The 14,860-nt window shown below is 39.3% G+C and overlaps 2 protein-coding genes and 1 long non-coding RNA gene across 3 annotated transcripts in view; 1 reads left to right on the top strand and 2 right to left on the bottom strand.

Moving 5' to 3' along the window:
• The window catches only part of fah (fumarylacetoacetate hydrolase (fumarylacetoacetase)), a 102,926-nt gene that overhangs the window by 51,759 nt on the left and 36,307 nt on the right, over nucleotides 1–14,860 (top strand). Inside the window, exon 9 of the mRNA XM_088004067.1 lies at nucleotides 3,047–3,177. Coding sequence (XP_087860193.1) covers nucleotides 3,047–3,177 — 131 coding nt within the window. The remainder of the gene's footprint in view (nucleotides 1–3,046; nucleotides 3,178–14,860) is intronic.
• On the bottom strand, nucleotides 10,255–10,520 carry LOC148160117 (uncharacterized). The gene is made up of 2 exons (XR_015762467.1): nucleotides 10,451–10,520; nucleotides 10,255–10,326 (listed from the first exon to the last, which is right to left on the bottom strand). It is a non-coding gene; the product is annotated as an uncharacterized LOC148160117 (long non-coding RNA).
• Nucleotides 11,149–13,964, bottom strand: LOC148160116 (uncharacterized). Its single transcript, XM_088004590.1, has 5 exons — nucleotides 13,104–13,964; nucleotides 11,954–12,026; nucleotides 11,759–11,872; nucleotides 11,459–11,667; nucleotides 11,149–11,169 (listed from the first exon to the last, which is right to left on the bottom strand). The coding sequence occupies exons 1-5, from the start codon at nucleotides 13,962–13,964 to the stop codon at nucleotides 11,149–11,151; spliced, it is 1,278 nt and encodes a 425-aa protein (XP_087860716.1).

Genomic DNA, 14,860 nt, shown 5'->3' with positions numbered 1-14,860 from the left:
GGTGGCTGACCAGACTGGACAGTACTTACACTGGTTGCTCTTTGTGGGGCAGCATGCCTCTTTTTGTCCTACCTCTCCTTTTCATTTGTACAAGCAATATTCACTTTCTCCAGCAGCAGTTCACCGGGTGTGTCAGGCTTTGTGAGGTAAGGCTGAAGATCACTCTTGATGTTGTCATTCTGTAAACCTGTCAAGACAGTATGTATAAACAGATTTTGGACAAGAGCAGGGTCATATTTTAAAACTGGCTCTGCTCCCTGAGAGGCAAACAGAATTTTCTGTCTCAGGTCCATTGCCCTGATTAAGAAATTCTGAGGAGACTCTTTGCTGCCCTGAACCTCAGAAGTTAGCTGCTTGTAAAAATCCATGGCGCCCCTCTCCTGGTAATGGGACCTTAAGATTCTACGCAGATAAGGGTCTCTTTCCCCTCCAAATAGCTCCGTAATTGTAGGCCGGGTGTTATGGCAGCACAGATCACAGCATCAATAATATCTGTCTCTGAATAGCCTTTGGTAAGCCCACTTTCAATCTGTCTCGCCAGGCTAGAGAATGTCAGTCGATCCTTCTGGCCTGGTTCTCCAATCTGTCTAAGAATCTTCAAATCTTTGCGCCACATTTGATTTTCTGAAAATGTTGGAGTCACATTTTTCTGTGAAGCCTGTGGGCAAGAGTGTGTTTTTCTGTCCATTGCACCCTGGGCCTCTTTTTCTTTCTGTTGTAGTGACAATCTGAGTGCCTATATTTCTTTTTGAAGCCTTTCCTGGTCATCAGATTGAGTTTCTACTCTAGGTGACTCTTCAACAGATTTTACTTTATTTATTGTGTCCCAGATGCTGAGATATTCTGACATGCCTTCATCTTCAAGGCTAGCCAGTTCCTCCCGCAAGATATTTGATGAAATATGAAATTAGATGACTGTGTGTTTTACTAGTCAAAGGTTCTCTTCCAGGTGCTGAGAGCTGCAGTGTGATGCATACTTCAATCAGCTGTTCAACTGTCAAGTTATACAATGCTCCTTTTATCTCAGCTGAAAATTTTCCAATTCCGACTCCATTTTTATATTCTGAATTTCAGAAACAATAGAATGGAGCCCAACCGCCTTCAGTTGATTGGTGTTGATCTCTAGTGGTCAGTGCACACTTCAGGATACAAACTGTCAACTGCTGGCTGAAGACCTCCACGTTGTTTTCTGCAAATTTGGGTTGTTTTGGGATGATCAGCGGGAGGGATCCACAGGAATCTTGGGAATGATCCTCTCGCCAAACGATCCCAGCGGTGCCTCAAAATGTTGAACTTTATAAAAAGGGACAATGACAAGAGAACAAATGATCAGACGAAACCAGTGCGCCTTTACTTGTTCTTGTATTGTTTGTAAAGAAGAGCAGAACACATAAAAATCACAATTATTCTCACTTAAACAGATCAAGCTGCTAGATGCCGAACAGAACATATCGCTAATGGCTTACTGCTGTTCGCGAAACAGAAACAGAGCTGAGTAGCTAGCCAAACACTCTTCGCACATCACATTAACGCAAGATAACTAATACACGTCGCAAAACAAACTAAATACATACAAACTCACACACACAGGGCTAGCATTCATCCATATCATTCTCCAAAGATTAATCTCTTACCTTAAAAAAGGGGACAATTACAAGAGAACAAATGATCAGACGAAACCAGTGCACCTTTACTTGTTCTTGTATTGTTTGTAAAGAGCGCACGAGTCCCCCTAGTGGACTCTTTACTATGGCGCCAATGCACTGCTCTTTCAGACAAAGGACTATATTTCTTGCACACACCAAATCAAACTAAATTAGGATAATCAAACAATTGGATCTAATATTAAAATGGTCAAATTAATATCATACCCTTCAGCACAAGCACAATGTATTTTTCTGCATTGGGTGGCATTTTACAACGCTTCCACCATATATGGCCAACAAACAGTCCACAGACATGTCTCCCGTCCAGACACACAAACACCTCAAAAGCAGCACCACTTAGATCCTATATTGTAGACCCTAACTGTGTCCGAATTCAAGGGCTGCATCCTTCGTAGGCCGCTTACATTATAGCGCAGCGACAAGGTCTGTTCGAATTTGAAAACTTTTCCAAATGTTGCAGACAACTGCATCCTTCAATCAGTCAATCAATAAAATTGATTGATTAAATCAATTTTATTTATAAAGAACCCTTCATACTAAATGCTGCTCAAAGTGCACAGATCAATAAAAACAAACCCACAAAAAACAATTACCTACCCTACATGGAAAAACACACAACTGTATGGAAATGCACAAACTACGCAGAAATAATCCAATTCAGGAAATAGAGTTGAAAAGATGGGTCTTGAGCCTGCTCTTAAAGACAACATTTTCTGTGGCCCTCAGGTTCTCTGGCAAACCGTTCCACAAACGGGGGGCCATAATACTGGAAAGAAGCCTCACCATAGGTGTATGTTTTGACTCTTGAAACTGTTAATAGTCCGGTGCCAGTGGTTTAGCCAGCAACGTTGTTGGGGTGAAGCTGGACTCTTTGACAGTGGTGTCAGAGAGAAGGATCCTGTCCAAGGAGTAGATCATCTTGGACAAAGAGTCTCATCCACCTCATGATGGGCTGGTCAGCTACAGAACCAGCTACAGGACCAGCTACAGGACCACCTTCAGTCAGATATTGATAGCTCAGAGTGACTTAGACTACTTAGATTAATTTATAGTTTAACATATTTCGATTCGCATGCTTGGTTTGTTCTTTATTTTATTCATTTCTTTGTTTCGGGTCACTTATAGTACTTGTATTACTAATATTTAACACCTTAAGTAGAGTAGTAAGTAATTTCCCCTTGGGAAAGTATGTTATGTTCTTTTGTATTCTATGGAATTTATTTATTTTTTTTGGCTAAAAAGTTGATTTTAAAAAGTAGGCACACGTGAGATTTTTTTTATCAGCATTATTATTATTATTATTATTATTATTATTATTATTATTATTCTTTGAACCTACAATCCATTTAATGATAATGTTGCTTTTTGTCTATCTGCAGCTAGAGATATTCAAGCTTGGGAGTATGTTCCTCTTGGACCTTTCCTGGGAAAGAATTTTGGGACGACAATCTCACCCTGGGTTGTGCCAATGGAAGCACTTTTACCTTTTGCAGAGTCCAATCCCTTGCAGGTTTGAAGACAATGTCCAAGTGGCATCTTACTACACAAAGTCATATTTGTATTTTCTAAAAGTTCCTTTCAAACTTCATAGATATAAAATTTTTTGGGACTTCATTTGAGCAAATATTTTAATTATTAAAACCATCTACAGTACTTCTCACACATTTTATGAATTAATAATCAAAATCTTAGTCATGCTCAGAACTATACTCAGAACTGTCATAGTCCATTTTGTAGGAAAATTATAGCTGATATTGCTTATAGTTCATATTGCTTACCTACTTTGAATCCTACTTATCTACTTGAGTCCTTTGGCAACCACTTTGGTTACATCCTGTGATATACTTCTTTTAACCTGTTTAAAGCCTAAGTAATCCCCAATAGGCAAATTTGTTTGACAAATCTGCCTACAAATTTGCATGTAAGAAGCCAATCGAAGGGAAGAATATATTTCATGCACAGACACACACATACGCACGCGCACGCACGCACACACACACACACACACACACACACACACACACACACACACAAATAACATAAAACATAAATTTACAAACTACAAAAAAATCAGAGGAAGGGAATAACTGGTATTGGAAGAGAACACTGTGTCAAGAGGTGTTAAGCTCCAGTCCTCAAGGACCGGTGTCCTGCAACTTTTAGATTTGCCTCTGCTGCACCAAACCAGAATAGAATAATTAGATCATTAGCAAGGTGCTGGATAACTTATCTACACAAGGAGGAGGTAATTAAGCAATTTATTTCCAGTGTTTTGTACCTGTGGCACATCTAATAACTGCAGGAGACGGCCCTTGAGGACTGGAGTTTGACACCTGTGGTTTAGAAGATACTAACATCTTCAGAATTATCGAATTCTCCAGAGAGGGATATTATATTTTGACACACGTATCAAACAGTATACATACAAACACATTAAACTCTTTATATCACACTTTGAGACGCTACGATCAAATAAGAAGCAGCGGAAAACAACAAGGTGACTTGCTAAGATCAGGTCACGGTTAGTGGAGTAAACACATACCACCCGCCCGCTGAGCCTGGAGCCGCCTGGCCCCGTTAGCGGAGTTACGCTGCAATGAAGGAGTATATTTCAAAGAAACTGCATGAACTAAGTGCATAAATGAAGCTAGGAGGCCTACTTTCTAGCCTAAAAACATCTTAAAACAACTTTTTGTGACAAACTTAATTCCATTTATCGCTGCTGGTGGCGCAGTGCAATAGTGGCCATTTTGCTGGTACAGAGACGACAGGTATGGCTGCAGGATGGTTTGGAAAGCCACTCTCCTGTGCTCTGGCCTTTCAAAATAAAAAAACTAAGCTAAAAACTCAGGCTAACCATTTTTATCGGTGACCAGATGTCCGGTATTATTTGTTTCTCACAGGAGCATTACTTAAACTGACTTGCAGCTGGAAGACAGTATATAGTCTGAAACTTATGTGTGATACGGCCCCTGTGTAAGCCGGACAAAAAGAACTTCCAGGTCAGACCATTTGTCAAAAATGAAATCATGAAAATCGAAATTGAGCGCTCGTTATCCGTTTTTTCCATTTTCGTTTTGTGCACTAAATGGGAAATCGGATAACGAGCCGGTCCGTGTATTTCCAGGCAGTTTGTTTTTTCGTTTGAAATGAAAAATGAGAAAATGGAAATAGACTTGTTTTCCGTTTAGAAAACCAAATCGGAAATCGGATTTTTGGCTCGTTATCTGATCTGAAATAGTGTGCCAATTAGATTATTAAAAGCTTAACTAAATAAATGTTTGCCTATGGAAGAGGATTTGGGAAAGAAAACAGGTAATCAATTTGACTTTAATCTAAAAAAAAAAACCTTGCACATCAGTTGGTGTTAGAAAAATGTTATAGGCCCCTTATCCTCTTCTGTGGTTCAACACCACACAATATCTTTTCATATTTTTATAAGTGAAGTATGACTGTCCAATTAGAAATGTAAACCTTTGTCCCCTTCATGAGACTATGAGACTAAACATAATGAACAACTTTTGAGTTGATTCTTCCCATTATTTCTTATCTCTGGATTTATAAGCAAGAAACACTAAAATAATTATTTCATATTTAATTTGTATGAACTTGTATGTAGTCAGAGCTTTAAACTCAAATCTTACAATCTGTAATCTGTCTTTTTCTACCAGCAAACTACTGTATAATAATGGTGCGAGACAGTATGACATTTTTCTCCAATATTTGCAACTTTCACAATCATTTCTGGATGGATGGGGTATCATACTTAGTTTTAAAAGATGAAGCCAATCAGCATTCATCTTCCAATTTAAAGCATCAAAAGAGTACACAGCAAATTCAAAAGTGTTAGATTTCTAGTGTAAGTGTTGAATGTTAAAAATACAGTGTTAATTCAAAAACATGAGTGTTAGTGTGTATTAGTTTCCCTAAAGAGTTCCAAAGAGTTAAATAAAAAGCAATCCAGTCCAGTGGTGTTGATTTAGAAATCAACATCATACAGTTCCTCCCACAATTGTAACATATTTGTGACATCACTTCAGGGAAGGAGCTACAGGTAGGGTGGGAGTTGCAGGCCCCTAGCCTAGACCTACAGGGGGCCCACATGGGAGGCAGAAGATGACTTCAGGGAACTGCTTTTTTTTAATCACATCTGACAAGAACTGTAAAAAGGAGAGCACTCTCCTGTTTAAAACTAAGTATGATACCCCAGTCGGTTATATAGTAGGGTGATCCATTCCTGACTCATGGTTGCTATAACCTTACCAGACTGACTGATTGTAGTGACATAGTGGGTGTAAAATATTGAATAAAATGTTGTGCTACATGACTGGCTAACTACAAATGAATCGTCCTTATTGTCTCCAGGTGCATTCTGGGTAAAGCTCGTCACCAACGTCATCATCAGTCACGTGGCAACAAATGAGAAGCTAGCCAGAGCATTTCTATGGACTACGTTAACATGCTTTGAATTTGTGTTGTTTCATCATTAGTGACCAGTAGCCTAATGTTTCTGTTCTTCTCTTGGTTTGTTGTACTTCATGTCAGATAGACATCAAAATGACAGTCGTTCTCTGTGGTGATGAAACTTGTTAGTTCAGCTGTTGCGGGCATGTCTGTGTTGTACAGTTAAATTATCATGAGCTTTATTATTTGGGACCAGTCATTAGCCCCGCCCCCCAGCCAACACTGTCTTGTTCAGCTACTGCGTCACATGTTTGCCTGAGAAGCGGAGGCAGCAGTATGACGTCTTGTCTGGAGCTTATAACAAGGTAAGTTTCATGTTAAAATTATCATGTTTTTGACTATTTTTTATGGAGGCATTATTTTTCCGTTTACGCAAGAGTATCGATTCATATACATAGTTAGCTTGACGTACATTTATTTGTTTGGATATCACGGTATATACGACTATTTATTATCTTAACCAAACATTGAAACTGTCAGGAAAATCTGGAGGCCATTTGAGTTAACATTATTTAGCTGTGGAGGTCGTTTTCTTTACGTTTTTGGCAGTAGACTGTAAAATGGGGGAGTGGCTGTGCTGGACCATTGGCTTATCTATGCCACAGGCATCAAACTCCAGTCTTGGAAGGCCACTGTCCTGCAACATTTAGATGTGCCGCTGCTGCACCACCTGAATAGAATAATTAGGTGATTAGCAGGACTCTGGAGAACATATCTACACAATGAGGAGGCAATTGAGCCATTTGACTCTGGTGTTTTGTACCTGTGGCACATCTAAAAACTGCCAAAATCTTTTTTCTTTTAGTGTGTCATGTTGGTGACTGAAGCGTGTTATGATGACTTCAACACATTTCTTCAGAGAGGTTGGCACGACTCTTAATGCTGTCCAAAAAATTTTCTATAAGCTGACTAATTTCTTTAGTAATTATTTCTGACTTTTTTTATGCTTTATCTTGTAAACCGGGTGGGCAGAGTAATTTGAATGAATATGATGGTGACACACACAGGTGAGTCTGATTAGTTTTGTTCACACTTCTTTTTAAAATATTTATTTATTATCCTAATGTTTCTGCTATATTTCCTGTATATTTCCTCCTTTATGTTGGCAAAAACAAGAGCAGCACCAAAGACACTTCACCATCAGTGATCACAAGACCCTCCATGGCCACTTCCACTGAACTTTCAAAGCACACTTCACCTTCAGTGCAAAGTACCATGAATGAATGACCTTTGTTGTATATTGCTGTCAGTGCTCTTTGATGTTTTGAAATAAAAGTAGATTATATACTGCAAATGGTGCTGGTGTCTTTGTTGATTCAAGTGGCATCTAATGTCTTTTAAAATTAATTTGGGGATTATTGATGGCCAGTAGTTTCCGGGAAAAAACATTTTAATTGTTCTAGTGGCTTTTATTTGGTAGTAAATTTACAACAAAAGTGGGTAATGAGAGAAGGGGAAGACTGGGAAGCGAACCCACGACAGCCACATTGAAAACTAGATCCTCCATATGTGGGTTGTGCTTAAGCCCTGCGCCACCACAGCATAACCTGCCAGTAGTATTTCAAAACTCAGATTTCTATGTTAATATATACTTTACACCATTATACGTTAGATTAACACATTCAGTGTCAACTTTTGACAAAACACACCATCCAGAGTGCACCGATATAGACACTTTCAAAATGTTGAATTCAACTCTGTAGGCGTTGACTGAACACTTCCAAATTTGCTGTGTATATAAGCAGATATTCAGCCAGTGTTTGGGGAATCATGAAAAAATATTCCTATAATTTATATATATATAAAAGATGAGGAGACAGTTAAGAAGACGATGTCAGGTCAGGAGTAGGAAGAGGATCACAGAGATTCTGGGAAGCTGCATCCAAACCTGGAGCTGAAGCCTCTCTTCCTCAAGAGCTGTCTGTATGAAACAATAAAAAATAAATATTAAAAAAAAGTTCACACTGCACATAAACCGGAGGGAAGAATATATTTCACACACACAAATAATATGAATTTACAAACTAGAAAAAAGTCAGAGGAAGGGAATAACTGGTAATGGAAGAGAACACTGTGTCAATGTTTAGAAGATACTAACATCTTCAGAAGTATCGAACTCTCCAGAGAGGAATATTATATTTTGACACACGTATCAAACAGGATATATGCAAACTCATTAAAATATTCATGCCACACTTTGAGACGCTACGATCAGATATCAAGCAGCAGAATATGACAAGGTGACTTGCCGAGATCAGGCTGTAGTTAGTGGGGTAAACACACTCCACCCGCCCGCTGAGCCTGGAGCTGCCTGGCCCCGTTAGCGGAGCTATGGTGCTCCGAAAACTCCAGAGTATATTTCAAAGAAACTGCATTAACTAAGTGCGTCAATAAAGCTATGAGGATTACTTTCTCGACTAAAACATCTTAAAACAACTTTTTGTGACAAACTTACCTCAGTGATTCTTGAGAATAGGGACAAAACAGGTCCTATGGATAAAGCACAAAATTTGAATAAAATATACACAAAATATAATTTTTTCAAATTATATGAGTAAGTCAACACTGACTTACTTAGTCAGTGTTGACTGTTTAGTTTATGTAGTGACCATTTGTCCCCAAACTTAAATTCAAAAATCAAAAAACTCAAAAAACTCGAAAGTGATCAAAACAAAAGTAAATCCAACTCAAATAGTCACCTGATGCACCGTGGATTCTGGTTTACGCAGCAAAAAAGGGAATCAAAGTCAAAATATGGTTCTTTGGGTTTATTTGTAGTTCAGGCAAAAGGGTTACAGGCTTCTGCTCTTATTCCTGTACCTGTTCTCTGACTAACAAAAGAAACCGATATGACTGATTGGCTGGTAAAAAACCTTATGACCACCCATGTGCATAATAAGCTACCTAAGACCCACCTATTTATACCGTGAAATACCCACATCCCAACCTGAAATTAATTAACTAATTATGTGAATTCCTAATCAAAGAAATTATAAACAACAAAACAAAAATTCTAATGATAAATCAACTGGAAAAAACAAACAAATAATAAGAATAAACTAAACAATTTAAATTCTAAGATTTAACCAAAAAATGGGAAAATAGCTGCTACACTCCAGCCCCTAATTGTGCATTAAATCACAATTACATCAATCACTAAAGGAGCTATTCTAACAACCTCAATAATAATCTATATTAATGCAAAAACATTAAATAATTCTTCTGATTCTTAATTTTTTTTTTTTTTTCCAATGATGAACCTGCAAGAGAAGCAAGAAAGAAAAGGATGGAAGGAATAGAAATGTCTTTAGTCTGCAGATGCCTCCAGAAGCAGACAGAGCTTTGTTACTGGCCTCTCCAACACACTGGTTTTGGTCTGAAGTTGTACTAAACGAATCAGGCCTTGTGCATCAGCTTTGACTGCCAGGACTCTCCTCATCTGCCAACATCCTCTGGGTGCTGTAGCATCTGCAATTAAGACAATGTCTCCAAGAGATATGTTTCTTCTGTCTCATCCACTTTTGTTTTTCTTGCATTAAAGGCAGATATTCAGAGATCCACCTTTTCCAAAAGAGTTCAGCCATATACTGTGCTTGCTTCCATCTGCGTCTGAGGTACAGATCTTGTTTTTGAAACAGTCCAGGTGGCATAACAGGTTTGCTCTTTAACATCAGGATGTGATTTGGTGTGAGGGCTTCTAAATCATTTGGATCATCAGAGACCAAAGTGATGGGCCTATCATTCAAAATGGCTTCAGCCTCACAAAAAACGGTCTCTTTTAGCTCTCTATTGGCTCCCACAAAATTTGTGCCATTATCTGATCTAATGGAAGAGACTGGACCACGTCTGCAGATGAATCTTCTAATTGCATTAATGCAGGAATCAGTGTCGAGGGTATAAGCCACTTCCAAATGAATAGCACGACTAGTTGGGCAAGTAAATACTACTCCATAACGTTTAAGAAGACTTCTGCCTTTCTTCACATCAATGGGGCCAAAATAATCAACACCAACATCTGTGAATGGAGCTTTGTCTGGCAATATCCTTTCCTGTGGCAGGTCAGCCATTTTCTGTTCCAGAAGCTTACCTCTATTTCTTCTGCAGGTGACGCAGTCAGACAAGATTTTTCTGGCAGCAGAGTTTGCATTAATTATCCAGTATCTCTGACGCAGTCTGGACAACATGTGGTTTCTTCCTGCACGACCAAGCAGATTGTGAATGTAACGCAGAATTAATGTTGCCACATGCATGTCTTTACACAGGATGACCGGATGCTTAATTTCAGAAGGCATAGCAGCTCTTTTGAGACATCCACCTACTCTGAGAACTCCTTGATCAACCACTGGATCGAGTCTATACAGTTGGCTGTCTTTAGAGACGGTCTTGTTGGCTCTGAGTGAGTTGATCTCTGGTCCAAACCTGTGATGTTGTTCAAAGAGAATAATGGAATGCTCTGCTGTAGCCAGATCTTCACATGTCAAACATTGGATTTTCAGCATAACTTTAAACTGCTGCATCTTTTGTGACAACTTTTGCTTTTTAGTGTCTGCATCTTCTGTAGACTGATGCATCATGGCAGAAAACTCTTTTCTTTTCTGGGATAGCTGAAGGAGGAGCTTTCTGAGCTTTAAAACCCAAGCTACAGATGTTTTTAGCTTTGACCAGGATGAAAAGTAGGAGATGAAATAACTGGTAGGGTCTTTAGCCTCCTCAATAACAGTATTAACGATCACATCCTTTTTAATTTCAGGATCATCAGGAGGAAGCGAGTCACACTTTACCTCCAGCTTAGGCCATTTATTTTCAGACTCTAGCAGAAACTCGGGACCATTTATCCATTTGCTGTGCTTCAAGAAGTCCTCTGCTTTCATCCCTCTTGATGCTTCATCTGCTGGATTATCTTTAGAACTTACATATCTCCACTGGTCAGCTTGTGTTGTTTCTCTGATGATGGACACTCTGTTTGCAACAAAGGTATGAAACCTCTTTGTTTCGCTGCTTTTGTTAAACTTTCTTTTCAAACTCTGAAGACGTTGTTCTGCAATACAACGGTTCATAGGCAAGATGGAATTTTCAGATTTAAAAGGCAAATCAATATAATAATGTCCATTTTTTAATTGTGCCGAATTATCCATGATATTCATAAATTTGACATCCTCTTTGGACATTTCAATCTGCTCTTGGGATGTTGTTTCATTGAAATCATGATTGTATTGTTCAATCAACATTGTTTCCAGATGTTTAACAGAAATCCTGTTTGTAGTGAAAGGATGGCAGCCTGTTTTGTTCCTTCCACTCCGGAGTAGACCATTGATGACCCATCCAACTTGGGTCGAAACTGCATATTGGCCTTCATCCTGACTGTTGATCAGCTCCCATGGCTCCATTACTTTAGGTGCGTTTGTGCCAATGAGCAGATCCACATCAGCATCTATGTTGTGGAGCTTGATGCTTTGGAGATACGGCCACTTATCGATCTCCTCCTGTTGTGTAACATCTTGCTTTGAAACAGGCATTAGTTTCTGTGTCATGACATCTGGAAGGTCAATGAAATCATTTTTATCAAATGTTTGTACTCACAATGTCTTTATGTCCCATCGTTTGCAGCTGAATACTTGTTCTTCTACCTTTCAGTTGCAGCTTCCGGGCCAAACTTTCAGTGCAGAATGTTCCTGTGCTGCCCGGGTCCAAAAATGCATACGTCTGCACAGTGGTGTTGGTTTTTGGACTCCTGATTTGAACTGCAACGATAGAAAGGTTTGAGTTATCTTCATCACAGACCTTGACATGACCGCAGGTCTGAGTCATTGTGGAGGGGGTACTCTGAGGATTCTGTGGATGTCTGGAGAAAACTCCTGTGCTCTCCTCGTTGATGTGCAGGACACTGGGATGCTGCTGGTGACAAACAGAACAGACCAAACGACCTCTGCATTCTCTGCTTATGTGTCCCACCTTTAAGCAGCCAAAACACATTCCTTTTTCTTTAATAAAGTTTACCTTTTCTTTATGTGGCTTGTCTTTAAACTTAAAGCACTTGTCAACAGTGTGATTACTTTGGAGACAATACAGACAGCTGAGGCTTGAGGACTTGCCCTCATCTCCAGATGGACATTCATTCTTCACTGCAATGACATTTGTAGCAAAGCTACTCCCCCTTTTCTGTTTGGTAAAGCTGCTGGTTCTGGAGTTGAGCTGTTGATGGTCCATGATGTTACCAAACAGTGGATCAGATACAACTTTAACTTGCTTTTCAATAAAAACAACAAGATCAGTGAATAATGCCCTCTGACCCCTGCTTTCCTGCAGGTCACAGGCTACATTTCTCCAGCTTTCCCTCATTTTATAGGGAAGCTTTAGTATTATGCTCCTCATATTAAATGGCAAGTCCAGTTCCTTCATATGAATAATGTGTTCTGTTAAGTTTGAGCATCCCTTAAGAAACAGAGAGAATGCCTGCAGTGATTCAATGTCCTCATTTTTAATAGCTGGCCAGTTGTTAATTTTATCCATATAGGCATGTGCAATTTTATATTCGTTTCCAAAATGTTCAGAAAGAAGACTTTTAGCTTTAAAGTAGCCCAGATCTGATGGTAAATGCTGGCAACTATGCACAAGGTCTCTAGGCTGCCCCCTGGTGTATTGTTCTAGAAAGTGCAAACAGTCATTCATGTTGGACGTTTTAGCCTCTACGCCATTTTCAAACGCTCTTATAAATGATTTATATTGAAGAGGATCACCATCGAAAACGGGAATGTTTCTTGGTGGCAAAACAGAGCTTTGGTTTTGCTCAACCAACATGGCAGTGATGTCATTCTGCCGCTGCATGATGTCAATAATACTGGCTTGTTGACCCGTTTGTTGACCTGGTTGCTGCTGCCTGCTTGTGTTCGGATTTTGATGAACAGTTAATTGATCACATAGACTGTGCGGCTTATGAACGATTTGAATTGCTGGCTTTTGTTTCAGTCGGACAACTGGTTGCTCAGAGATGATGGAGGAGATTTTAACATCGTCCATATTTTTCTCTGGAACAAATGCATCGGCCCATGGATTAAGTTTTAGCGCCGAATTGGAGTTGCGCTTTTCAACATAGGAATTCATACCATCAGAACATTTTGAGCCACACTGTGAATTTATTTCGAACACACGAAGCTTTGCATTAGCAGCCGCTAACTCCGTCTCAAGCTCAAGTTGCTCCTTTTCTTGTTTTAGCTTTTCCTCCAGCGCTTCCAGCTGATGTTTCTTCTTGAGCGCAGCAGCCCGCTCCAGCAGCGCTGCTCTCTCGGCCTCTGCTTTAATACGAGCCGATGAAGTGGAGGAAACACGGGACACCTGAGAGCCTGTTCTAGACTTTACAGAGCAAACATTGGAAGCGCTGTCTTCAGGATTTATTACGTCATCATCATTTTTGGCTTGGTCATAATCATCTGCACTTGGTTGGACAAAGGGCTTACCCAGTTCACATAACCAGCCCCTGACAAGATCAGTAAACTCAAGGCAAGTATTCATTTTATTTTGAAAGTGTTCATTTTGTTTCATGAGTTCATCAGATGGAAGTGGCAAACTTGTCAAGTTTTTATGTGACACCTCTGCATCCTGACAACACTGAATAAATGTAGCAAGAAGAGAAGTCACCGAGTCCACTTTATCATTTGACTCCATCAAAATATTCAGATCGTCCATTATTCGTCTTACTTGCTTCAATTTAGCATTTCTTTTATCTTGGCATGTTTTAATATAGGACATCAAGCCTTTCTCAGACAGTTTAATAGTTCGTTTGGAAGAAACTTCCAAGTCACTCTTGGCCAAATGTGCTTTCGATCCGTCAGACATTTTGGCGAAAACACTTTGAACTGCTTGTAGTTTTGTTGTCTTTTACTTTATTTTAAACCCACTGGCGGTGCATAAAGGTCCAGCACTTTAACTCAGTCTTTTATTAATCTTCATGACGACGAACTTGCACTTTAATGTTGATCGCCACCATCAAACTCCTCTCGTTTGGCCGTTTTCCTTTACAGCATTAGCAATCATCGTACATACCGATGTCGTTGAAGAAAGACGTGTGTTGTAGGAGAAACACCTTCATGACTTGTGGGCGTGGCCCTTTCCTCCCGCTGTCGGCGTCCGAAGAACAAAGGAGACGGTTCCTCCAAACTTTACGCAGCCATCAGCAGAATTGAGATCGTTGATTGCAACTCAACTCCAAGGTCGGTTTTTTTTACTTGATGTAGTGACCATTTGTCCCCAAACTTAAATTCAAAAATCAAAAAACTCAAAAAACTCGAAAGTGATCAAAACAAAAGTAAATCCAACTCAAATAGTCACCTGATGCACCGTGGATTCTGGTTTACGCAGCAAAAAAGGGAATCAAAGTCAAAATATGGTTCTTTGGGTTTATTTGTAGTTCAGGCAAAAGGGTTACAGGCTTCTGCTCTTATTCCTGTACCTGTTCTCTGACTAACAAAAGAAACCGATATGACTGATTGGCTGGTAAAAAACCTTATGACCACCTAAGACCCACCTATTTTTTACCGTGAAATACCCACATCCCAACCTGAAATTAATTAACTAATTATGTGAATTCCTAATCAAAGAAATTATAAACAACAAAACAAAAATTCTAATGATAAATCAACTGGAAAAAACAAACAAATAATAAGAATAAACTAAACAATTTAAATTCTAAGATTTAACCAAAAAATGGGAAAATAGCTGCTTGACTAAACTAA

Source organism: Poecilia mexicana, unplaced genomic scaffold (assembly GCF_051168715.1).
Source record: "Poecilia mexicana isolate PSO_F unplaced genomic scaffold, ASM5116871v1 scaffold_3, whole genome shotgun sequence".
Taxonomy (NCBI): Eukaryota; Metazoa; Chordata; class Actinopteri; order Cyprinodontiformes; family Poeciliidae; genus Poecilia; species Poecilia mexicana.
Note: the sequence above shows the minus strand (reverse complement) of the source record. Positions and strands in the feature narration are given on the sequence as shown.

Excerpts from the sequence above, each read along its gene's own strand:
- LOC148160116 (XM_088004590.1), bottom strand. The coding sequence starts at position 13,964 with ATGTCTGACGGATCGAAAGCACATTTGGCCAAGAGTGACTTGGAAGTT. Across the intron at positions 11,668-11,758 it reads CCGGAAGCTGCAACTGAAAG|ATGTCATGACACAGAAACTA; the intron begins GTAGAAGAACAA and ends TTGACCTTCCAG. Across the intron at positions 11,170-11,458 it reads AATATGCAGTTTCGACCCAA|AACAACGTCTTCAGAGTTTG; the intron begins GTTGGATGGGTC and ends GTTGTATTGCAG.